This window comes from Sabethes cyaneus, chromosome 2, assembly GCF_943734655.1.
Source record: "Sabethes cyaneus chromosome 2, idSabCyanKW18_F2, whole genome shotgun sequence".
Classification (NCBI taxonomy): Eukaryota; Metazoa; Arthropoda; class Insecta; order Diptera; family Culicidae; genus Sabethes; species Sabethes cyaneus.
In genome coordinates, this window is record NC_071354.1 from 163,645,651 (window position 1) to 163,672,282 (window position 26,632).

At 39.6% G+C, this 26,632-nt stretch overlaps 3 protein-coding genes across 4 annotated transcripts in view; 2 read left to right on the top strand and 1 right to left on the bottom strand.

Moving 5' to 3' along the window:
• Positions 1–2,533: 2,533 nt before the first annotated feature.
• On the top strand, positions 2,534–3,344 carry LOC128738256 (farnesol dehydrogenase-like). The gene is made up of 2 exons (XM_053833262.1): positions 2,534–3,113; positions 3,171–3,344. Exons 1-2 carry the CDS (start codon positions 2,553–2,555, stop codon positions 3,342–3,344), a joined length of 735 nt encoding a protein of 244 aa, XP_053689237.1. The 5' UTR covers positions 2,534–2,552.
• A 1,206-nt stretch (positions 3,345–4,550) lies between these two features.
• Positions 4,551–5,338, top strand: LOC128738257 (farnesol dehydrogenase-like). Its single transcript, XM_053833263.1, has 2 exons — positions 4,551–5,111; positions 5,174–5,338. The coding sequence occupies exons 1-2, from the start codon at positions 4,551–4,553 to the stop codon at positions 5,336–5,338; spliced, it is 726 nt and encodes a 241-aa protein (XP_053689238.1).
• Positions 5,339–5,499: 161 nt separating this feature from the next.
• LOC128738255 (probable multidrug resistance-associated protein lethal(2)03659) overlaps positions 5,500–26,632 on the bottom strand; it is a 28,343-nt gene continuing 7,210 nt past the window's right edge. The window contains exons 1-7 of one of the 2 annotated variants that reach the window (XM_053833261.1): positions 20,767–20,857; positions 19,488–20,401; positions 10,811–12,509; positions 10,430–10,751; positions 9,319–10,367; positions 9,103–9,249; positions 5,500–9,040 (exon numbers count right to left, since the gene is read on the bottom strand). In XM_053833261.1, the coding sequence (XP_053689236.1) occupies positions 8,993–9,040; positions 9,103–9,249; positions 9,319–10,367; positions 10,430–10,751; positions 10,811–12,509; positions 19,488–20,392 (4,170 nt within the window). In that variant the 5' untranslated portion in view covers positions 20,393–20,401; positions 20,767–20,857 and the 3' untranslated portion in view covers positions 5,500–8,992. Of the gene's footprint in view, positions 9,041–9,102; positions 9,250–9,318; positions 10,368–10,429; positions 10,752–10,810; positions 12,510–19,487; positions 20,402–20,766; positions 20,858–26,632 lie in introns of those variants that run through there. The other variant, XM_053833259.1, reaches the window with a different exon arrangement.

Below are 26,632 nucleotides of genomic sequence, written 5' to 3' on the forward strand. Positions count from 1 at the left end.
CGATGGCGCCCACCCACCCACTGCTGAAATCATTGTTACCTTCACTACACGTGTTGTACTCTGGATTTTTTTTATTTAACAGCTTGCTTGGATCTATAGCAACGATAATAGATAGACAGGTTAGGAGGAAAAGGGGGTATGAATATATTGGTAACGAAAACATAGTAAACAGTGCTGATGTTAACAGCAACCACGTCACAACGTCGAAAGCTGTTATGTGTTTCATAACTAAATATGGAAATATTAAAGTTATTGGCATTAAAAAAGGTCGTTTTTTGGACTGTTTTTTTATATAATGCCAGAAAAAACCATTCGAAGCATATAAAAAGTGATTGGAAGCTAAATGTACTTTTCTTGCTACTGATTTTGTGAAACTGAGGGAGTATCTTCAAATGATTTTAGTGTTTATTTATTCACTGTGTTTTCCAAATACCTCCCGAACAACATGTTGGCCTCCCTTCGTTTGAATTTCTTGATTCACTGCTATTTTGAAGAGTGTCCACGTCAACAGTGTCGAGCTTGTTTCAAAGCCGGCAATTCTATATTAATGCCTGAGCAGCAGTCTTACTAAAAGCAACCAGGTCACCATCACTTTTATGTTCATCTGGAGATCTCATATGGATCAGAAAGTCCATAAAGTCACTTCCTTGGACATTATTTTTCAGATAGCAATCGATAGTTTCGCGAACAACTGCCATAAAGATGTTGGAAACCTCCGATTTTGTAGTTTTCATCGAATTGCACTCAATACCAAAAGCACACATTCTTATGATGGTTGTCGTGAACCTTGCCAAAAAATCCTTCAATTCTAGCTCACTTTTTTTTAAATATTTTCTTCCATGAAATTATTGAACTGCCTTCTAGCTGCCTTGATAGCCGGTAACATTTCATTTTTCTGAAAATAAACGTCGGTGAGTATGTTCAGTATGTCCCGCGGTCATGATTGAATTGAAAGTCTTTCACGAAGTTTCATCTCAACAGTTCCAAATAGGGTACCGCGGCTGCTGGCCTGATAAATGAATAAGTACTACCGATTGGCCCTAATACCTTCAGTTCACGGTAGAAACGTTGAAGCATCACGGTAAACGATTCCGTCCGGGACAGCGTACGACTATTTCCTAAAAATAATTCCGGAACAGCGTGTGGAACCTTCCGATCGGCCCAGAGTACTTCTTTTCAAAGTAGAAGTAGACGGTATTTTTTGCATCCAATGTAATTTTGAGTAGATTTGAAGTATGAACTCTGCAAATGATTATCACCAAAACAAACGTTGTGACGAAATCCCCGACCACTTTGATTGATTTTCCTGTACATATATGAAGCACGTGCTACTTTTTCACATTTTCTTCAACACTAAACAATCATCTGCCTAACCTGTGCTTTATTATCATTGGATCTATAGCGTTATAGTCAGACATAAGGAAACTATATATAGTAAATAATAATAATTAACGCGGTTTTCACGACGATTTTCGAATTAACGCGTTTTTTTACACGGCACGTATCCGCCGTGTAAAACAAGAATTGAGTGTATGTCGGAATTCAGGCAACGTTACTGTTTTCATCAAAATTAATATGCAGAGTTTTATAAGTTTGTCATCAGGCGGCATTAGTATTTGAGTGGATTATGTTCTGTTTGAGCATGTCTATTAATCGAAATTGTCATATGTATTGAAAGGTTGAACTCTTGGGTATCGATACCAGTACCAGTATTACCGGTATTGATGTTCCCAGTATCGAAATACCGGTTTTCGAAAGTACTGTCGGTACTCCCGACTCAAGTCTTATCTAAATACAAACCTACCCTCGCATGACAAACCGATGAAAAGCCATTTGGAACTTAAATTTCTTTTTACGTGGCTATATTTATGCAAATATGGGAATACTCGGTTGTACTCTACGCGACAAGGTATTTTGTTGTGGATTTTTTAAAGTCGACGTAGTTTTTTAGGCGACTTTTCTATACAAATTTCAGAATTTACGCAGTTTTCACGCGAATTTTGAAATTTATGCGGAAAGTGTTCTTCGCGTAAAAAGCGAGTTGAGTGTCTAGCGCTAATACATATTACGTTACATCCAAAATATGCTTGGTCATTCTAAATTTAAAATTTGCCAATTTACCTCTTCTATAGGGGAGGGGTGACATTTTAGTTATTCTTTCGTTAGTATGTTTGGAGGATACGAGAGAAAAACTGATTTGCTTGTTTTAGGATCGTACGATCTTGCTAAAAACATGTGGAGCTATTTTACAAATAAATGAATATCCTGTTGACTGGCCTAAATGCTAATAGCACCAGATAAATAGGCGAATTACAAACTTTTATATTTTAAATGAATTTTCACCGAAACGAATTTTTAAATTCGAGTTGTTGGGTTCAACTTTACCTCCACTCTCCTACGGGAATAAACAACCGCTGCTTTATAGATAAAGCGCTTCACTGAAGTGACTCGCCAGATAATAAGTCAAATATATAAGTCTGACTCGATTGGCAAGCATTGTATAACAGACATCGCTAGTGACTGGTTGTGTAGAATCTAATCCTGAAACTAGAATGGATCGTTGGGCTGGAAAAGTTGCTGTAGTGACCGGCGCAAGCTCCGGAATCGGTGCCGCTACGGCAAAATCCTTGGCTAAGGCAGGAATGACGGTCGTTGGTTTAGCTCGTCGAGTGGAACGAGTAGAAGAATTGAAGAAAGAGTTGCCTTCATCGGTACAAGGATCACTTCATGCCGTTAAATGTGATGTGTCTAAGGAAGATGATATACTTAAAACGTTCAAATGGATTGAACAAAAATTCGGAGGCGTCGATGTTTTAATTAACAATGCAGGTATTCTACGAGACTGTAGTCTGGTCGAAGCGGATACCCAAAAAGTTAGAGAAGTACTCGATACTAATGTGATGGGGTTGGTTTTATGCAGTCGCGAGGCATTCCAATCGATGAAGAAACGCTCAGTAGATGGCCACATCGTACACATTAACAGTATTGCTGGGCATCAAGTGCCAAACTTTCCACGTTTAAACATTTATCCAGCGTCGAAGCATGCCGTCACGGCTATTACGGAAACTATGAGACAGGAGTTGAAAGCTGAAGGGACGAAAATTAAAGTAACGGTAAGCAATGTTCATTACATATCTCAACCATGTACTGATTTGTATTACTCTTTGCAGAGTATTAGTCCGGGTGGAGTTAGAACTGAAATCATACCCGAGGAATTTTTAACAGCAGAAATGCCTATGCTCGAATCCGAAGATATTGCGGAAGCCGTACTCTATGTTGTTGGAACACCACCGCATGTGCAAGTTCACGAACTAACTATTAAACCGGTAGGAGAAATGTTTTGATTGTTTCCTTTTATGTTCTATGGTTACATATTATTGTTGCTCGAAAATAAAAAAAATAAACATAGGAATTATTACATTATAATGCATATGTAAGTATGAAGAATCCACAAGCGTATACGGATAGGCCACAACTCCGTCTCCTTTTCTCTTTCCCGTACTGCATGGATTACGATCGTTTCTAAGTATTTACATCATAGCTATTCCCAAAGAGTTGCGCTGAATGAAAGCACTCATTAAGAAGTCATTGCGTCGTACTGAGCATCAGATACTGCGAGGAAGAACTCATCTACTTTAGTGCGTAGACTTCTCACATTTTGTTGATACACACAAATGAAACAGTGGTTTTCAGTACATCGGATCACTGAAGAGTGGCAACTCAAGACCAAATTCGGCCCAGGTTCGATAAGCGGATTGTCGCCGAAAAAAAACTAGACTGGTTTCGGGAACACAACTAGAAGACTCATCATCTGTTTGTGGACCTTAAAGCGGCGTACGGTTCAGTCAAATATAATGAGCTTAGATAGACAATGCTAGAGCATAGTTTTCCGACGAAACTTTTTAATCTGATTCTTGCGACGCGAGATAGGTCAAAGTCATGCGTTAGAATACCCTGGTAAAATTCTGCAATCAATACTTGATGGCAAAATGGAAAATGGAGCTTGGAGCAGATGCATGAATCACGAACTGTATTAAGTATACAAATATGCTGACACTGGGAACGTAGTACAATGCGGTAGGACATGCTCAAGACGACACCGGAAGCTAGAAAACGCCTTTTGTGCACATAGATCCATTGACATAGATTACCATGTGCGCGTTAGGACAGTCCTCAGGGTTTTCACACTAGGGTGAGATTTTTTGGAGATTTGGGCTTCAATATAAGCCCAAATCAAATAATCCAACGGGTTAAAATACGGACTGATACTGCTGTTTTCGCGCAATTTTTAAGAATTCAACGAATTATGATTTTCACTGTACGATTTATCATTCTTCCCAAAATCAATATGTATACAAATCATTCCCAACTTGTTTTGGCATAAAGATTCTGTCACAAATCATTCCCATCTGGTATGTTTTGAAGTCATCGATTATTTCTTATCACCTTCTTGAAGAACGCGATAGTGCGTGCTGTTCCATACTCACCCAGATAATATGCATATCATTGTGCCTTGAACAGTAAATAAGTTTACGTTTACCCACATCAAAATGGAACGTTGGGCCGGTAAGATTGCTGTGGTAACCGGAGCGAGCTCCGGAATCGGTGCAGCCACCAGTAAAGCCCTACTACAGGCTGGAATGGTGGTCATTGGAATGGCTCGCCGTATTGAACGCGTAGAACAGCTGAAAAGTGAGTTACCAGAAATGGACCAGCAACGTTTACATTCGATTAGGTGTGATATTTCCAACGAGGAAGACATACTGAATGCATTTCGATGGATCGAAGCCAAATTTGGAGGCGTAGATGTGCTGGTGAGTAATGCCGGTGTTTATCACTATAAACTAAAATTGGTTGATGAAGGAAACACGACTCGATTGCGAGAAGTATTGGATACGAATGTTTTGGGACTTGTCATGTGCACACGGGAAGCATTCAATTCAATAAAGAAAAGGGCTGCGAGTGGTCACGTGATAAATATCAACAGCATTGCTGGTCATCGAGTTTATCCGGGAATGAACATCTACGGTGCGTCCAAGTTTGCGGTTACGGCCATCACAGAGACGTTACGACAAGAGTTTCAGGCCGAAAATACCAAGGTTAAAATTACAGTAAGATCATTATATTAATTATAGGTATGATATTTTGGTCTAATTATTTGTGTGCTTACCAGAGCATTAGTCCCGGAGCTGTTCAAACCGAAATGCTGCCAAAGGAGCGACTCGCGCTAGGAGTACCCGTGCTTAAAGCAGGAGACGTCGCTGATGCTGTACTCTATGTTTTAGCAACACCACCCCGAGTACAGGTTCATGAGCTCACAATTCAAGCGGTTGGATAGATGTCATAGTACATATTAGTAAACAGATAATCGTTAAATACCCAATTCTCAAGGATCGTCTTACAACGACAAATTCACCGAAAACAATGGTCGTTCGGATAACAAAAGCTGTTTTGTTAACATAATACATTTATTGTATTAAAAATAAAAACAAACTTGCCGTGTATCAAAGGTGACGAATCAAAGTTATTGAACGTAGATTTAAATTTCTGAGGTTCAAAGTCATACTTTAGTGGAACTTTTTTTTCTGGTTGGTTGATGTAAGTGTAAAGTGAGCTTGACATAATAAAAAAGTATATAAGTTAATCATAAGTACAGAAGAATTATGTATGTTAGTTACAACCGAGTTTCTAAGTAGTCTGGACTAATCAGCCGTAACCTTGAATAGGTTCTGGTTAAATAAGCAGTATGAAAAATAGCATAATCCAAATTCTAGCACTTTGTTCGCTTATATCTATCATAGACCTCTATAGTCTTTCCAAGGTGATCAGTAAGTAGCGTTCCATAAGCCACGTGGTTTAGTAACAATATTTTTTCGGCATGAAACCGGTCAATTTTACGAAATTGAACCATCAAATTTTAGGGCAACAGAGATGTTGTACGAATTCTAAAACAAACCAATTTCGAAATTTTTATAGGCGCACATTAAAATATTTTCGAAGCATTTTCAATTATTTTTATGAATTTCAACATGAAAAATTAAAGGTGCACAACCACATGGGACGTATTTTAATAGAATTCATAGTTCTTCAATTAATATTCAATATTAATAGGTGTGTTTTGATGGAGAAATAATACAGCAAAGTAAGTTGAAAAGTTAAAAATATGAATTGCGACTTGCGAATCAAAGGAAAGGAACACATGAAATTTTAACATCCATTCATATTGATCAATCAGTGTGGAAAGAATCATCTATTGCGACTGAATAATTTGAACATTCCACTAATTTTTGAACTGACAAGCCATGCTGTTTTTACACTGCAAATGTGTACAATTGTCACAAGCCTGGAAAACAAAAGTGTGTTAGGGTGATTTATCAGTTTTATCAATGTCTAACATTTATGCATTTAAATTGTTTTATTGAAATTATTCGTAGAAAAATTTGTGATCGGTTGATATAAATATCTTGCGAATTGGTTGAGAAATGTTCCAACTACTAGCGCACAAAATCTAACCAATTTTTGTGACAATCGTATTTTTAGAATGACCCGTTACCTTCCTGTAAGACGGAGAATTACTTCAAATATTGGAAATTGCTACAATACTATTCATTTGAGACCATTTCAGTAGATATTGGGTGTGCAACTAGGTTCTCGGTATTTCTTTTTCGAAAATGTCATTTTATTGTGAAAAACTTCAAGGTACACATCCACATGGGATGAACGAAATGGTGACGTAGGACTTAATAAATTTAGTTTGGGTTTTGTTTTTAGACTGTTTTATCGGTTAATTGGAGTTTGTGATTCTGAAATTATTATTTATATTAACAGGAACGTCGTTGGTGCGATTTGCTTTCTTTGCCAAGCCTTATTTTTACACAAGCAATCCTGTTTTCAGAATTCCGAGAAATCCTATTTTATAATACAGATGATTCCTTTACCGAGTTATAGGAATCATGGGGATTTTATTTGTTGGATTTCCATATAATAATCTTGGTTCCATAAGCAAGGCATTTTGTACGAATCTTCTGTAGAATTCCTCTCGGAAAATGTACACAATTCTTATGCGAGGAGTCTCAGAGTGATATTCTGTCACCTGTATTTTCATCCGACTGGTCTTTGCTATCGCTATTGAAGGTGTGATCCAGCGAACGGGCATCGAAACGAGAGGTACGATCTTCAGCTGGAGTAGCCAACTACTAACCTTCGCAGACGATATTGACATCATTACTAGATACCTTGGGACGGCGGAGGATATCTCGCCAGATTAAAAACGGAGGCTAGGAGGATTGGGTTACAAATCAATGAGTCGAAAACCAAATATATGGTAGGAAGAGGCTACAGAGAAAGCAACGTGGTGGTTAATGAATTCGTATATCTGGGATCTCTGGTCACCGCGATAATAACTTTTCCCTCCGCAAGACGCTTCGATCAAGGAGCACACGACGCCGCACAAAGCTGTCGATGTATAAAACGTTAATCAGACCGGTAGCCCTCTACGGACTTTAGACAGTAACTTTGCTTACGGAAGATATACGTGCACTTGCCGCATATGAACGAAAGGTGTTGCGAAGTATTTTTGGCGGAGTACAAACGGAAAGCGAAGAGTGGTGTAGGCGTATGAACCAGGAGTCGCAGGCACTTCTTGGAGAGATTCCCATCGTACACCTGGCGAAAGATGGGAGACTACGGTGGGCGGACCACGTCGCAAGGAATTGCTGGACATTTTTTCTATACAACGAAATATTGACGATGAAATTTCATGCCGTGGTTGAGAAGTTATTGGTATTTGAAATCTTTCATTTTAACGTTTCACTGCTGTTTGCGTTTTTACAAATTGCTGTCTGGTATAATAAACAAAAACGTTGTCCTATGTCAGAAATGTTTTTAAATGAATCACTCAAAATAATGCCCACCGCTTGCTACGATTTTTTCCCATCTCATTGTCATAGCTCGTCGTCTTTGTCTTTTAAGGTTATCCCCGATTCAAATCATTTTTTAGGTTTTAACAGGTTTGGCAATAAGATGCTGTAAAATTACTTTATCATGCCTTTGCTCGTGTTGTAGCTATTTTTCGCACCGTGCTCGGCTCAATCGCATCAATTGAGTTTGGTATCGTTCCTCAATGGTAACTTTCACAGCGTGAGTGAATAGTTGACTGCGCCAACGACAGAAGCATGACCGGGCCGTACATACGACCACAGACTAACCGACATCACTCTTTTTAAAGAATGTTTCACAAAAAATATCGTTAGGCATATTTTTCCTGAATGCTAGCACTATTTATAAACGACTTTCCAAAATATTAACTTGCAACAAGAGTATTCCACGGACGTGAAACAATTTTTAAGTGACCTACCCCTCCTTTCTTTAAAGAGGGCCACTTTAACGAATACGGAGACACTCCCAAGCAACACTAAATTTGAAATACAGCGATCGTAGAGTAGGAAAGTGAGCGGTCAGTTTGTTAGGCCGTGCTACGACATTCTTTATTTGGGTTGCTATAAAGTATATCTATTTTTCACTACCCGTCACGATGCGATAAAAGAAAACCCTTTTTTGCCGCTGAGGCAGTAGACGAAAACCCAATGCAAGTCAAAAGGTAGCCAAGTTCCTTCGATGTGTTCTACGATAAAGATTTGTTCATATTTCCCTTTTAAACCACGTGGCTTATAGATAGCCGCTGAGAATATTTGGTAATTTCTAGTTTGTTTGTACTACGGTACATATTATATTCAGTTCTTAAGTACAACTTCATGATCATTATTATGATAGTTCAATATTTAAGTAGCACTTGCGGTGAGTTATTTTACTTAATTCAATCAAGTATCAAAAAATGGCTAAGACAAATTTTAGCTTATCCTATTCTTATTAGTTATTAGTGCGAGAAAATACCGCAACAGTGAAAATAGTGAATAGTGATCGAATGATTTCACTATGATCAAAAATTAAATAATGAGTTAAGTGTGTGCCAGCACATAATGCCAAGTAGAGTTTAGCTATCGAGACGATTGAAGTTCTGTCCTTGTTTACGATTGTGAGCCTATATAAAAGAGAACGATAGTTTCATTAACTAAATTAATTAATTAACAATCAAACACCTACCTCCTTTGCAGTTTTCAGGAGACTTTCAAAAGTACTCTTGCCAGTTTGTTTTACCATTCCGTAGAATATCCTTGGGCCTTCTTTGGAAACCAGCAACTCGTATGGGGTGCCAAATTCAACGCAATGTCCAGCATCCATTACTAGCACCTGTTCGAAAAATCAGATCGACATACAGAAATTATATCAGACGCGATACAGGGAGCAAGAGAAACTTACCTTATCGGAATCCATCACCGTGTTCAACCTGTGCGCAATCGTCAACACAGTGCAATCATTGAATTTTTCACGAATAGTTTGCTGTATTAATTTATCAGTCTGAGGATCAACGTTGGCAGTTGCTTCGTCCATTACTAGAATCTTATTCTCCCTGAGAATAGCACGAGCGAGACAAACCAGCTGGCGCTGGCCAACGCTAAAGTTACTTCCGCCTTCATTGATTTTGGACGACAATCCTGAGGGTAATTCGTTAACAGCACTCTCCAATTTTACCTCCTTCAGAGCACGCCACAGTTTCTCATCTGGGTACTCATCGAACGGATCTAGATTATACCGTAGCGTTCCAGAAAATAGCACCGGTTCTTGTGGAATTATCGACAGTTTTCCACGAAGATCGTGCAGACCCATCTCGTGTATGTCTCTCGCATCAATCACAATCGAACCTTCATTATAGGACAGTCTGAACAATGCGTTAATCAAAGACGACTTTCCAGCGCCAGTTCGACCTACAATGCCTACTTTTTCGCACGGCTCAATTTCAAATTCTAGTTCTTTCAACACTCGATCCGTCTTGGGATCCGGATTGTATCGCAAAGATAACTTCTCAAATTTCACTTGACCCTTTTGAGGCCACTCTTTCGGTGGTTTCTTATCGCCTTCGGCTTCCAGTGCAGGCTCGGGGTCGACAGTGTCGTATTCTACAACTCGTTCAACTGCAGTCATTGTATTTTCTAGTTCTGCCGACTGACGCATACCCCATTGTACCATTCCGGTCATACCTAGGGCTTGGGTGATGGCCAATCCCACGTTGCCACCACTGTCTCCATTGATGAAGAATGTTAACGTTACTATGGCTATGTAAATTACGCAGAACACGTCTAAATAGAATCCAAAGGCTCGTGACGTTGAAATAAATAGATAGAAAGAGGAACTATGAAGATCTTGGTGACCATCGAACTCTCGAACCAAGGTCTTCTCCGCACCGAAAGCACGTATGGTGGAAAGGCCAGATAAAGAAGCTGAGAGATGCGAGTAAATCGGCGAACGCGCTGTAACAGAACACCAAGTGAAATTAGTTTTAAAGCAGACATTTAAATTTCGATGTACTTACTAGTGGCTTCAACGCGTTTCACATTGCGTGAGGTATGTAAATACAGTTCACGTAAAAAGTAGAAAATAATACCAATGACTACTGTTGGAATCAAATTGTATGGATTCACGATAGCGACCACAACAACGATTCCGAGTAGAGAAAGAAAGATTTGTACTACATCCACCGTAACCGACGGCAGATATTCGTCAATCTGTCCCATGTCCTTGGAGAATCGGTTTAAAATTCGACCAGATGGGTTTGTATTGAAGAAATACATGGTCGCACGAGTTACTCCATCGAACATGGCATCATGCAGTCTTCGGGATGCACGCATTGCCGTCTGAAAATTACAGAATAGTGATGAGCATTTTTAGTAACAAAGCGATAGCAAAATTTTACCTTGAAAAACAGCATACTTCTACTCAACGTTATAACTACAGTCGCTATAGTTATACCGCTAAATATATAGATATCTATATATCTTTCTTCATCTTCCGATCCGGTCAACTGGCGAAAAGTGTCAAAAAGTCCACGAAAAATACCTTCAACCACGTTAGTCGTTGAATTATTTCCTACTTGCAGTTCCGTTCCATTGTCGGTTTTCTCCAAGATACTTTCCGTACTATTATCTATCAAAGGAACTGAGTTGATTCTGGATTCCTCTTTGTTAACCCAATAGGTCAGGAAGTAATCGCCTCCCGAAGCAGCCAGTTGTGATAGAACAAAAGCCACGAACAGCAGAAACACAATTGTGTATCCGCCGCTAGCTTTACAATACGCTCTATAAACAGCATATCCAATTGATCCCTCCTGTCGTTTTTCCTCACTCACTGTCACGTCCGGAGTATCTCCGTCAACCACGGTAGAATCCATACTGGACTCGCTGCTTTGTCTCTTATACAAACTTCCAGATCGTTTCAAAGATTCTGTATCCGTACTATCTTCATCTTCCTTGCCGCTTGGTGCTGAAAGAAGCTGAGCAAAATCTAGACCACTCTCCCGTAAACTGTCGTATGACCCAACAGCTTCAACTTTGCCATGTTTGAGAATCACAATTTGGTCAGCACTTTGCAAATACTGTAGTTGATGAGTAACTAATACGACAATCTTCCCCTTAAGATAATCCCGCATACAATGGTCAAACAAATGGCGCCCAACGTGGGCATCTACGGCACTAAGCGGATCGTCCAAGAGGTACACGGCGGCTTGTCGATAGACAGCTCGGGCTAAACTAATACGAGCCTTCTGTCCTCCCGATAGAGAAACGCCACGTTCCCCAACTATGGTCTTATCGCCATTCGCAAATAACTGGAAATCTCGTTCCAAAGCACACGTCTTCACTACGCGCTTGTAGCGCTCCTTGTCCATGGGTAATCCAAATAGAATATTTTGTCTAACTGAGGCCGAGAATAGCCACGGTTCCTGTGGCGCATAAGACACTTCACCGTTAACTTTTATAGTGCCGCCCTCTAACGGAAGTTCTCCAAGTATAGCGTGAATTAAACTGGACTTTCCGGCACCCACTGGACCGATGACGGCAACCAGCGTCCCGGGTTGTACATGCAGGTTAACTCCTTCCAATGTATACTCCGTTGCGTTTGGATCCCATCGAGCCGTAGCCGTATCAACAATTACTCCGGCTTCGGAAAGATGTCTATCCCCACTTGACTGTTCGTTTAACCCATCTGATTCCGAGTGTCGAATCATCCGTTCTGCATCCAATGGGTTTTTCTTCATCCCATTATTCAACTCTTCGCTACTATCGAACAAACTGTTGTCGTTGCTCTTCTCCGGGTCGGTCATCGAAACGCCCAGTGCAGCTTCAACTTCTTCATAGGACATAAACTTTTGTATACGACGAACGGAAACAATCGCCTCGGCAAACTGTGCAATGCCTTGCGGGAAGAAAATGGTCATTGTAGCGCGCAGAATGTTATAGTAAGCCGTAATGACGAACGCTTTTTCCGCCGTCACGAAATTACCCAACAGGGCGTAGGCGATCAGGCTGATAAAAATCGACACTCGAGTGGTGAACATGATGAAGGAGAGCAGAATACCACGGATGTACGAAACGTAACGGATGACTTTGATTTCTTTTCTGGAATTAAAAGTGCATAATAATAATTGCATTAATTAAAAAGATTTATTCAATTAATTAATTCTGGTTAGAATCTATAAGTTTTATTTGAGTCGAAATTGTGCCATCATGAAAAAAGATTGCACATTCGGTGGTTTACTTTCACCGAACGTCAGCAGTCGGTTCGTATTTAAATTGTCCAACTTGGCTTAGGTAAACTATCTGCAGTTTCACTCCGTGATTGGTCAAACTAGTACACGAATCAAACGTATCAAATTTTTGTCGACTAATCGACCACGTCGAATACGTCGACCACGATCAAAATGCCGTACTACCGAGGAAGGAAAAAATGTTAGTCCGACGCACGCTGCATCTCCATGAGCGTCATAGCATGGGAATAATGGTGTCGATAAGGGAAGATACTCATCAGGATTTATTTTAAGTAATGATGTAGTCGCTCAAAGGAAAACGTGCGGTTATGAATCCTTAATATTTGTTAGAAATGTGTTCAGGCAATCAGTGCGGAAGGAACCAGTAAAAACAGAAAACGCTTCAACTCCAACGGTTCCGAATTTTAATTATATTAATTTTTATTTATCTCGGTAATTTTTACTTAACCACGACTGCTCTTGTTTTGTGCAATCGACTAAAAAGCATTCTGTCGGGACTCGGCGCTCGTCACGAATATGATGTACTTTCAACTTGTAAAATGTGTTGTTATAATCTAGAAGTATTTGAATATATTTGCTTAGTACAATTTTATATGCGCGTCGTGCCTGGGCATTTGTTCCACACCGCACTGGAACGCTTATGTGTATGATCGTTTTTCGGCCACTTCCCGTGGTCGGATCATTACAAAATTAGTATCAAACGTCTTGATAGAATACAAAACCTGAAATTAAATTAAAAAGAAAACTTTCCAATTAAATTCTACTATGTATTACATACACTTTGTATACATCACAATACATAGTAGCATTTAATTGGAAACTTTTCTTTTAAATATATAGGTAATTCAAAACTGCTAGTGTGAATTAACAACTAGCCGAGAGTTTCCACTTCGGAAAAAGGTTGTCAAAGATTCTTGCAACGAACGAGTCACAAAAACAAGCGATGCTGAACTTCAATACAAAAACTACATCAGCACTGGCACACCAAGTTACTATGAGCCAATCTTCAACATTAAAAAAATGCTCGCAAGGCACCAATAACGAAAACAGATATTAGATCATTTGTCGTGGTAAATTATTAAAATGAATTAAAATTGGAGAAGTCGGTCTTCCGAAACAGTTCCAAATTTTTGACTGAAAGTAAAAATCAGATGCTGTGAAATCAATGAAACATTTCTTGAAGCATATACTTCCTAAGTTGATAAGCATTCCCTCTAACCAAAGTTTTAGCGCGTGTGGAATCGAATCGACATAATGAGTATGACAAGAAGTGTCGGCATATATTGGATGTGAAGAATGCAACGCACGACCTGGAGACACAGTCGCTGGATAATAATGATGCGTGAACTCATTAGAATATAGAACGATTTACACGGCAACAGAGGTTGCGATTCGAATCGAAACGACTACAGGACGAGTGGAAGGATAGAATTATTTATCCTATCTACAAGAAAAGCCACAACCTAGACTGTGAGTATAAACGAGCGATTGCTATCACCACGCAACAGTTATTCATCGACAGACGTATCATAGCTACAACGTATTGTATGGGTCGTGTGAGAATTTCGGGCTTTCACGGTAAAAGGCTTAGTAAGCAATTATCAGGCGCGCTTTATGGGGGCTCGTGCAACTATGGTCCAAATTTTTACCATCCGACAAATCTTGCAGATATGTCGGGAGTACAACGTGTCTTTATTGATTTTTGAGCAGCATACGAAACCCTCGACCGATCCCAGCTATGGCAGATAATGCACGAATACGGTTTTCCGGATAAATAGACGCGACTGATCAGAGTTACATTGGAAGAGCGAAGCAAGAGTCTCAAAGCAACTAATCACGTGCCTCCCACGGACGGTAACCGTTCGTAGTGACGAACTAGAAGTGGTAGATGGGTTCGAATAATTGGGATTGCAGGTGACCGCGAGCAACAACACTAGTAAGGAGATTTAGCGGCGCACTCAAGCGGGAAATCGGGCCTACTTTGTCCTTCGCAAAATGCTACGATCAAGAAGCATACGCTACCGTACGATGCTGACAATGTCCAAACCGTTATCAGACCGATAGTTCTTTATGGACTTGATGCCGTGACACTGCTCACGAAGGACATACGCGACGCGTTCGAGCTGAAGACGCTGAGGACGAGTTTTCGAACGGCCAGTGCAAAGGTCCATCTTTGGCGGTGTACAGAACATGTATGGATGTATGTATGTGTATGGAGAGATACGAACTCAAGTGTCTCTACGGCAAACCCAGTATTTATACGAAAGATCAAAGCAAGTCGGATACGCTATGCATCGAAACCGGTTGGAACAACAGGAAGAGAGGGCGCAACGCGCGATGTGGCTAGGCAACGTGGAATAAGTTCTGGGTCGCGATCACTGGGTGGTCGCGGAGTTGGAGACTAATAGTCACGGACCAAGTTAAATAGAAACACATTATGCAGGATGCTCTGTACTCCCGAATTCACCGAATCTGCTTTGATAAGCGAGTGGTCGTGCATTCGAATAGTATTAGAATTAGTGCGCTCAGTGTTAACTGAGTTTAACACAAGTTTTTTTTCTCAAGCCCCCAATTCTTCCACACTAAATCTTTCACTTACCACCATTAGTCTTATAAGGGCGTTTATAAGATTTATAAGAGTATTACTGGCTTTAAGGTGTGTAACGAAGCCTCTTGTCCATAGACAAATTATAAATTTTCCACTGCCTGGTTTTAGGAACAAGAATAGTGATGCGACACATACAAAACCACAAACCCGTCCTTTGTGCTGAACTCTGCTTTACCGACGATAAGGTCGGTGCAACTTATAAGAATGTGATTGTATACCATTCCCCCGAAAACCATTTCCTAGAATTCCAAACCCCAGAATGACCCATTCCTCAGAAAACTATTTCCCAGAATATACCATTCCCCAGAAAGTCATTATCCCGAAAATACCATTCCCCAGAAAGCCACTTCCCAGAACCTACCATTTCCTAGAAAATTTTGTCCCAGAATGTGCCACTTCTAATAGCATTTTTTCTCAGCTTTCCGATAGTGGTCTTAAAATTAAAATCAGTTGGAGGGATCATGGCGAAAACGGCGATTTTTTGATAAAATCCAACATGGCGGCCAAATCCAAGATGACTGCCAATTTTTTTTACTTCGTTTATAATCTCTCGTTTCATAGCAAATTTTGGAAATATCAATAATTATATGAAAATTGTAAACCTTGCTACTAATAACTGGTTGTTTCATTCAGTTAATGCCATTGCACACCTAGCTTTATTAATGCTTCTAGTTGCATTTTTTCTCAGCTCTCTAATGGTGGTCTTAAAATGAAAATCGGTTGGGGGGTTCATGCTAAAAATGGCGATTTTTTGATAAAATCCAATATGGCGACTAAATCCAAGATGGCCGCCAAAATTTTTTTTATTCCATTTGAAAGCCCTGTTCTTCTTTACAGACCGGACCATTTGTTAGTAGTTTCATGGCAAATTTATGAAATATCACATGATATAGATCTCAAGGTTTGCTCAAAATTCAACTTTTTTTGAAACTGTTAGGCCCCTTGGTGGGTCCACTATTTCGAGGTAGCAAAAGTGTAATTCTTATTTTTTGACCATTTTCAACCAATTAAGCGCAAAAGTTCCAATATTTGAAGACCTCGTGTCAGTAGTGGCTCCGTTTCAGCGAGAATTACTCATGATAATGTAAAATAATGTTTAATTTATCCAAACTGCATGTTGACTGTTGTTTTCTATGGCAAGTTCATTTTGCCCTCACTGCATGTTCATTTTACCCACACGAAAAAAATCAGGCTTGAATGTGACGGTTTCAAAAAAAAAAGAACTTTTTCATGACAAATCGTCCTTTTTCAAACATCTTTATATATTGCTACGTGGAATATGAATCCAGTTTTCAATTCATATAGTGCGTTCAGCATTTGGTTGGTTCCTGGGGGAGAACCTCCAGTTCCCCTAATCAGTTACTATGATTGAGTATAAAGAACAAACAGCTGGAATTTATCGCGATACCGTGCAAGCACTATATTCAAAACAGTGCCTAATTCCGAACAGTTGCAAATTTTTCATAAATATTGACAACATTCTAGCTATTTAAACAATTTAATCACCAGATCTGATGATTTCATATTATTAAAATGGTTTAAATAGCTAGAGTGCTATCAATATTTAAGAAAAATTTGCAACTGTTCAGAATTAGGTACTGTTTTGAATACGGTGCTTGCACGGTAACTGAATTGAAGATTTCCAGGACCTGCACTGCCCAAAAGCATTGTATTGTACCTTAGTTCGCTCCCTTTTTGAAAACGCCAACGAGCGCCTAATTTGGACTCTGCATAAACTTTATTGGAAGCTTCAAAATGGATGATCGCGGAAGAGGTTCAAACAATTGGCCTTGCTAGTTTGCCTTGGCACAACCTAGTAAATTTTCCACTTTATCCCGATCGCTACTGCTTGCTTGATCTAGATAATTAGAACGTCGGAGCAAAATTCAACGGGCTTTGCGGTAAACTGTTACATGGTTGTTCACCGCAATTACTTTCGTTAGTGAATTTACGTGCAGCACAAGGATCTTTGTGACCATCCCCACCAATTCTACCAATTCGGCCTAGTCAATTGTTTGGTATATAAGGACAGCATACACTGCCGCTCGTTCGGACTTAACTAAAGGATAACCCCTACTAGTCTGTAAGCCTAGAAAAACGTCCGCACCTAAATAGAGGTGGTTTCTGCGGGGAGGATTGACCCCTTCCCCCCCGCAGTGACCGGCGCTTCCGACGACGGGTCGCCGGCTAACACTCGCGGCCTATGACCGTCTCGCCCTGAATCATGTAGGCGACGCTTGCTACTAATTCGGTAATAAGCTTGGCTCGGGAATCGATCGCATGAAACCCCTGCTTCCCTTCGGATTATAGATGATTTAGGGCAAGATGGCCGCAGGCCGCGAGTGCTCGCCGCCGACCCGCCGTCGGAAGCGCCGGCCACTGCGGGGAGGCAACCCCCCCCGCAGAAACCATCTTCATTTAGGTGCACGCATTTTCCTAGGCTTACTGACTAGTAGGTGTTATCCCTTAGTTTAGTCCGAACAAGCGATAGCGAATAAGGACAGCATATACTTATAAATTGATAATAGAAACTTAAACACCTCGCCAAAATCTCGTTTTCCTAGGTTTACTGAACTCTAGTTACAATCCTTTAGCCATACCCCTCGCAATAATTTATAGTTCGAAATTATTAATCGGCAAAGCCGCTGTTATAGAAACTTCAATCCGCTGGTGTTACATTCGGGTATGTGGAGTTCAGGGTATTGGGGACACGGTGAAACATATTCTTCTTTTTCTAATTTTGCTTCTAGTCGTAAGCCAGCCCTTTTTATTTCTAACTTTCTTTCTGGAGAATGGTTTGCTGGGGAATGGCTTTCTAGGGAATGGTTCGTTCTGGAGAGTGTCTTTCTGGGGAATGGTATATTCCGGAAAATGGTACATTCGGAGGAATGATTTTCTGGGAAATGGTGCTTTCTGGGGAATGATTTTCTGGGGAATGGGATTCTGGGAAATGGGTTTCTGGGGAACGGTTTTCGGGGGAATGGTATACAGTCTAAAAATGGTACTGGCTACAAGTGAGTAACATAGCTTCTTGCCCAAGGACAAATTATAACTATTCTCCGCACTTTCTGGCTCTACAGAATAAGATTATGCAGATTAGATTAGATTAGAAAATTATGCAGTCCCCGTCATGGGACGTCACTTCAATTAAGTGTGTAAGAAAGTACCTACGAAAACGATCCGCATAGCAAACATATTTATGGCTCAATGGATATCAACGAGAAAGTCGAAAAATTGTTTTTAAAGGTGAAGTTTTCTAGTAGGCGATAGCCTATGCACATAATGGGAAAAATCAGTTGTAAATATGTATTTAAAGTATTTCGAAGATATGGAAAGGTACAAATTTACGTTTCTATCCCTTACAAAATACAACCCAATTTAATTTAAAAGTGTGACGCGAGACATTTCTTAAAATTGTGAAATCGCTGAAATTGTGATTGTTGTTACAGTCACGATTGTGCTAATTTATTCGCTAGCAACCAAACTAATATTTCGAATCTTCGTATGAAACGTAATTCCTCTTCATCGACGTGCATTTAGTAAATAAAGATAATAGCTGTTCATATATAGTTTGAACAACTACCGGCAATGTCACTGACGTGTGCCATAATAGCGTTTATTCTAGCCGGCAACATCTACAGTTCCGTATAGTCAACCACATGTTTGTTTGACTTTGCTACTTAGATAACGCAAACTTAAGCAAACAAATACTTTTTTCTTAAAAAGATTTAATCGAAGTACGATCACCTCGCTGAATTATTTAATATTTAGTTTATTTTCTTTAACCAGGAATCATGTATATAGAATAAAAATTATCTGGTATAGTGCAAAATAGCACCGAATTTAAGAAACCTCTTAAAAACTATCAATTGTTTCATCGAAATATGTCACAAATTAATAAATTCACTATGAATTGAAATTTTATGAAATTTAAATTTTAAACACACATTTGAACAAGTAGTTTTTATATTTTTTGCTAGAGTATCTATCGACAGATCCACAAAAAAGCCCTAAAATGAACCAAAAATAAAGCCCAACGATTTAGAACCACTAGCATTTTGCTAATCGGTTGGAAATCAATCCAAAATTTTTTTGAAACTTATAATTGCTAGAAGGGTACCACTTCAATCTCAATGTTAAAACAGAATCCCTAGAATACCCTTCCGCAGGCACGACCTCGAGAAACACGTTTTACTTATACGTAAGCCGGTAAATACTTACTTTCTTGCCATAGCCACAAGCTTCGCGAATGGTTTTTCCCATGTGTACATTTTAATTACTTGAATTCCTTGTATGATTTCATTCATTAGTCGCACTCTTTCGTCCGTTCTTAGCGCTGTCTGAAGCCGAAGCACCGATGTCTTTTTGCCAAGGTAAGCTTGCAGCGGGATAAACAGTAGTAGGAAGATTACACCGAATATTGCCGAAATACCAATTTCTCGATACATAAGGTATGTGACGACAATGGTTTCAAGGGGGCCAATCCATAGGTAGTGTACAAAAAGAACAGCCAGATCTAAACGTCCAACATCGTTGGACAAAAGGTTTACCACCTGACCGGCCGTTGTGTCTCCCAGGGCAGTTTTACTTAATCGTAATGACTTTCGGTAAACCATACTACAGGCGGCAACGCGCAGCTTCATACCTAAATGCAGCTGGGAAAGCATATAGGAGTGCATGAATAACACACTGATAGCGCTACACATTACGACCGCTGCAGCGTAAAGATAAGCATCATTGACATTGCCGTTCTGTTGTGAGTAGTACGCTACTAGAGCACCAAGAAAAATCGGTTGCGTTACTTTAAATGCCAGTTCTAGCACCAACAGGATTAAGCCTAGCAAAAGAATATTCCATCCGAACACTTTGGCCATTGCGCGCATAAGACTTGGTTTCTTTCCCTTGGCTCGCTTATTGGCTACCTCTTTTTCCCAAGCGCGACAGAGGCGGTTGCCAAGATGATCGGATTTGTGAGCTTTCATCGGCTGATACATATCCTCAGGACCGAGTTCTTTCTTGTAGCCTTTGTAGAATATGGGTAGCACCCAGCCGAATACGATATAAGACACGAAATTTGCCCTCTCAGCAGGACATTGCGGAAGGTTGGACTGCTTGGCTGCCTCCATGACTCAGTGCTGAAATGATAAGGATGGAATAATAGCTGAGCTGATTATTTTCGAATAAAATAATTGAGTGATAGTTTTTATGACAAAAACTACATATATAATACATAGATAGAAGCTCTGTTTTCACTACTAGACAATAAAAATAATCAAACCCAATAATACGGAAAATGACGAATAATCTGCTTTATGACTCTTAATAAACAGTGATAATGATAACGATTAGTCACTTGCTAGTGCATTACCACGTGATGAAAATAGTTGTTCGCGAAGGTTCATTAAACATCATAATTTCTAATGCGGTCGACATCTGCTGCCGCAGTGTAACTCTAAAAAGGTCGAGCTCCATGATTAATTGCCTTTTAATTGATACGTACTTGTGCTACTGTTGTTGTGCTGATAGAAGTGAGATGCGCGACAGCATAAGTTAAGATCACTAAAGTAAATCGAACGGACGATGCCCGCTCAAATCAATATGCACGAGTTGATTGTCAATTAAATACTGAATGAAGTATGTTTGGGACTCAGATCTCCCATTGATGAAGGGGTGATGCAATTGCCCGAACAGTTTAATAATTGCTTTTTGTCGTTTGCGATAAGTTCACTTTTACTAGCGATATCCTATCTAAGCATAAAATATGAAATAATTACATCCTTAGCAACGAGTTAACATGTTAGCCATTGTAAGGTGATGCAACTGTCAGTAGTGTTCAGTAATTTATTTTTGGCGCTTGATAACTTCCCTTCCTTTAGAGATAAATAATCTTAGAATAACATATATAAACGTAACATCTTTGCGAAGTTTTCACGCTAGCTTATCAGATAGGACATTGTCATTTACTTTATAATGGATAAGTTTTTGCCATGCAAATACATAGACCATCTAGTTTTATTAAGATTATACTGCTTAGCAAGGGGCTAAATTAAAAGTATGACAAGATTATGTTTTTATGGTTTGTTATATATTAAGATAATGCTCATGGTTCTGTGATTAGTGGCGTCAGTGGGCTTGGCCACTACTAAATGAGTTGTTATAAAGGGTTTTAATGTACTTCCGGCCATTGGAAGCAATTAACATACCTTGAAACTATAGCCGCATTTGACACTGAAACGTTTAAATCAATATCTAAAAAAATATAAAATATGTTTTTAAGGTTTTTCGGCTGTACAGTCAGTTGATTATCGAAAACTGCTTTTTTATACTGCCTGACGTTTCGGCCTTCGATTTTGGCATTTTTCAAAGAATATATAGTTACGTTTTCTTGTCTAATCGTTGATAGCCAACGAACTGAAGTTTAAATTTTAACGGTTGGTTTAGTGACAAAATGATGTATACACCTAAACCTTATGACCACAGTGCACAACACAAATCTGTTACTAACGTGGCATCGGGGATTTTTCATTCTTCTTGTACTGGTGGATTTTATGAATTTTTTTACACGGACAACGTAAAGCATATGTGCTACCGTTTTCGAAACTTGACATTCTGTTCTTATTTGACAGATTTCCCAAGTAGATGTGACAAAATGCGGGACTAGTGCTACGATCCTATTGACTCTAACAGCCTCCCCCAGTTGAGATTTGAACATACGATAACTGGCTTGTTAGATTAGCATAGTACCTCCAGACCAATTGGGAGGCAAGTTTTTTACATGGGCATGAAATGAAAAGAAATCAATGGACGAACCTCGTGTTTTGTCATGATCTTTAATGAAGTGAGGCTTATAATATTTTTGCCTTTCTACTATATAAATATATAGTATAAAGGTATAGCAATCACTTGGAAAACCGAATTTAGAAAAAAGGCTCAGCGGGCCGAGTGTCTAGTATCATTCGACTCAGTTTTCTATCCCTCTTTTCTCAGATATGGCTGGAGCGATTTTAATGATCTTAGTGTCAAATGAAAGGTCTAGGTGTCCCCTTGTTCGCTATTGAATTTCATACTGATCGAACATTATTATGACAAACATTCCTAGCAAGACAAAGAATGGCTCAGCAATTTATTGGCTCTAAACCGTTTCTGGGCATCTCCACATCCGCCGTAAAAAACGAATTACTGACATGGGAGAAGCTAGAAATAGTATCCCGTTGGAATCAAACACAGGGTTGTAAACACGCTAAATAGTGTATCTACCCAAATTCTACTCAAGATTTTAATTAACGTCCGTATCTTCCTCGTTGGTTTCGATTTGAATGCGTTGTACAGCCGGGCACGAGGCTTGCTTACTACGAGATAATAAAAGTCCGAGCCAACATCCGAAAAATTCCGACCATTAACCAGAACGTGGCAATCTGAGAACAGGCGTCTCCATAAGGGTGTTTCCACGCATGGTTACGAACATTCCTTTGTGTAAAATAGGTACTACAGATAGCCTCTGGATGCAATGATGTTGATTAAACTCAGACCGTTGTCGTTTGTGGTAGAACTCTTCGTACCCTACCCGATGCCTATCTTTATGTCTTGCTTGGGCGCTTCTCATATTGTTATTGTATCTTTTGGAGAAGCTCATAGTGCTCCTGCTTCAAGTCATTAGGTTTGTGACTCATTGGTACGCACAGGCTGTAGTTGTAGAATTTGCCCTTATGAGCATCGATGGGCCTCCACCTAATGACACGCTTCATTTGTTTTTCATGTCATAACAACTCATTGCCTTGCTCTGCTTTATTCCCGCCAAAGTAGTAGCTGTGATACTTGACTGTGTAACAACTTCCATTTGAGTTACTACCCCGACAAACTTCAACAACACGAGACCCGACCTTCGTCGCAAGATCGGCGCGCTACTGGGGATTTCGCGATACAAATACTTCACTGAAAGGGACAACTTTTTTGTAAAAATGGGTTTAATTGTAACGTGTAGTGTGTCAATGGGGTGGTTCACGGGATTACACTACTCACTGCTTCTATCTCTGCTTGTCGACGGTGGTGGTGTGGTTTTGACCGCTGCTCGCTATTCTCCGCTGCAGCTATCGGAGAATAAACGGCGTCTTCCCTGCCGGTTGACAAAATGGCGTCGACCTTTAACGGGTGGCGAATGGGCGACCTGAAAAGGCGTTCCGGGTAAGTTCTCTCAGGCGCTTCCTTCGTTGACGAATATCGGTTGGCGACGGCGATATCGAATTTTGCCAAACCAAGAAGGGATTCCTCCTTTACATTTAGAGCTGCTGCCCGAGGGTGGCGTGATACTTTGCGTTTATAATTGCGGACGATCAGAGGACCAATCGCTGGTCTTTTACGAGTTATGCGTAGACAACCATCAAGTTGCCTAGGCCGAAACGAGTGCTGGGTGCCTTCGGTTGCTCACAAGCTTCCGGAACGCGGTCGCAGATCACTAAACAGGTATACAAAAGTACACAGAAAAGGTCCTATATGAGGGTGGGTGTCGTTTCCCGTCAACCTATCGGTGTTGTGGCGTATGTTTTAAGGGTGTTAATATTTAGTACTGATATTCAAAATAAGTGGGCGTTTATCATAATCATGCATACAAATTTAAAAAAAGTATTCAATCATACTGTAACGATCGGTTACAACTGTCGTGCACGCAATAGGATCTGCTACCCGGAATTCGCGTTTCCCCGTCTTCGGTCATCGCAATTCCTCAATGGTTGCAGGTATCAGCATTTGTGCAGCTCTCTTGCCAAGAGAGCCCACGTGCTGGTTGACGTAGAGTCCTGAGTCAGGACTCCTGACATTCTAAGAACACTCAAGTACTTTTTTTACACGGTTTGTTTTTTCGAATATTGAGAACGGGGCTACTTATGGACCATTCATTTATTTCTCAATACGTTTGGGAGAGGCCCGACATTCGTCACGTATTTTGGTCCCTAAATTGCACCGTTCTTGAGTAATCGAAAAAAACAAACCGTGTAAAAAAAGACTCGAGTGTATCACGTTTCCAATAATCGTCGTCCTTTTTTATTCGCCTGGGTCCATGCCGATTATTCCGTTGTGATTTATTTCCTAAATTATTCGTAGCATAAGTTTTCTTTAAACATGGCGCTTTACTAAGGCCCTTTGGGTAGAGCTAACGAGGCACCGTGTTTCACAACGTTTTATTTGCGAGTGAGAGATGAGAAGTCCAGCCGGAAATTAGAAGTATGGAAATGAACATGAAAGTATATTATATTATCTCGTACATAGTCCATCCTTTTTTTAATTCGAACTAGTAAAAAAATGGCGGACATTTAAACATAAAAGTTAGTTTTTTAGTCGAAAAATTGATTTTAAGCTATCCTAAAACATACTGAAAATCTGGTTTCGTTCCGCGTTTGCGCGGGAAATAAATAAAATGAATAAATTTTAAAATAGCTTATTTGTTTGATCTGATATTGTCGGCAACGTTGTAAAAAATCATGTTAAAAATTATGTAGATTTCAACTCAAATCAGCAATTGTGGGTGGTTTTGGTTATTAACCGTGACTATTCCTTGAATATAAATAATTTATTAACCGATCCTGGGATTTATGCAAAGTAAGGGATTGAAAAATATGCGTTTGTTTATTACTAGTCAAACTGAAGTATAACATCCAATCCAGCACCTGTTTTATATTTAGAATTCGATCTTTTGTGCATGCCAAGATTTCGCAGCCAATTGTTCTTTTCTTACACAAACCATTGCAGGCCTGTTTGTAACAGTCTTACTCAGTGACAATCAAGAAACACTGAGAATCCTCACCAGGTCAGACTGGATTCAGACATATGAACACTTACATGTAAGACAAGGCTTTAACTTTGAAACCCTATTAGTGTACATTACTAATATTAATAAGAAATAAAACCAGCAGACAGTTTTTATCGGTCTGGTGCTAGCCCTATCAAACGCCACCAGTTTTGGTTTTATACAGCACTGAAGGCTGCAGACATTGTTAATTGACCGGTAAAACAGTTCTCAACTGCTACACATAAAAATATGACCACAATAATGGTTTTACAGTGAACGATCCACGGTCAACAGAGTTCCGCTTGACTGAGTACAATTGCGTTTCCTGAACAGAGGCATGTCTGTCCCCTGCCGAGTTTGAGGTTATCTTCGGGAGTGAACTTATTCTACTTTATTGATTATACGTTACATCTGGTGGTAGAGCAGTTCAAGGTTTCGTTCGCTGCAGTTTTCTTCCTTTTGGCCGGTTTCATCGGATATGCCGTTTTATTTGTCTGTTCCGCTTCTCCATTCGGCTAATGAATGGGATCGGCCGGCGATAAAATATTTATTCGCTTGTTTGTAACTGGTGTCATGTTCACAGCGTACTTATTTGAGGTATTGAGAAATCGATAAGTAACGAAATAGGTTATTCTATAATGGATTGTCTTGTTTGTCTAACGGTATTATTACGTTTTCAATGCACCAAATCGATTTTATTTTTTATTTTTTTATTTTATTGGTATTTTATGGTACGGTACATAGATTTTTTAATGTTATATTTCACCTAATATTTTTATTTTTTTTATCTGATTAACGTGTCATTTTAACTGCATTGTTTTTCACTGACGCCCATTCTATTATTCCGTGTGTTTTTTGCTCCATCCAGTTTCACCTAAGGCACGCAATCGAGATAAGCTGGCGGGGGACAACAAGCAAAACCCGACAAAAAACAAGCAAGTCACCATGCTATTGGTCTCGCAATAAAAATGATCGGGAGACACAATCTAAACTGAACAATTGCTGATAACGTCCTGACTAGGCGCGAATATGTATCGCGAAGATGTGCAGATATTCTGTATAATGCTCGAACATTTATACAGTAAAATATCTTACATATACGTGGCAGAATAAATGCGAGAACGACGCATCAGGGGTATCCCGTTTCCGTGAACTAGAAAGAGCATTTGTGCTATTATAAGACTTTCTGACTCGAGAACTGGATCGCTAAGGAGACTGAAACGTGAAAGTTTCGAACGAATTATGTGTAACTTTGTCCTAACTGCGTCAAACACCAAATCCCCCATTCTTGCATATACTTAACGTAGATAATCGGCTAACTTATGCGCATTTTGGACGAGAAAACAAGTCAGAGTTAAAAATAAAAATAAGAAAACTTATCCGTTCCAAAAACTTCAGTCAAGTCAGAGTTGTTTTTAGAACGATGTGCTTTTCAATAATTCGAAGATGCTGTGAAATTTTCGACAACCGATTACCGTTTTAACATGGAGTGTTTGACTTCGCAACAATTGTTGCAAATTGTTGCATATTGAAAAATTGGTGCTTAATAAAAAATCATCCTAGAGTATAGCTGAGTTATAAGCTT

Bases quoted from the DNA above. Each gene is read 5' to 3' on its own strand.
- LOC128738256 (XM_053833262.1), top strand. From the start codon at position 2,553: ATGGATCGTTGGGCTGGAAAAGTTGCTGTAGTGACCGGCGCAAGCTCC. The intron at 3,114-3,170 runs GTAAGCAATGTT...TACTCTTTGCAG, and splicing joins GGACGAAAATTAAAGTAACG to AGTATTAGTCCGGGTGGAGT.
- LOC128738257 (XM_053833263.1), top strand. From the start codon at position 4,551: ATGGAACGTTGGGCCGGTAAGATTGCTGTGGTAACCGGAGCGAGCTCC. The intron at 5,112-5,173 runs GTAAGATCATTA...TGTGCTTACCAG, and splicing joins ATACCAAGGTTAAAATTACA to AGCATTAGTCCCGGAGCTGT.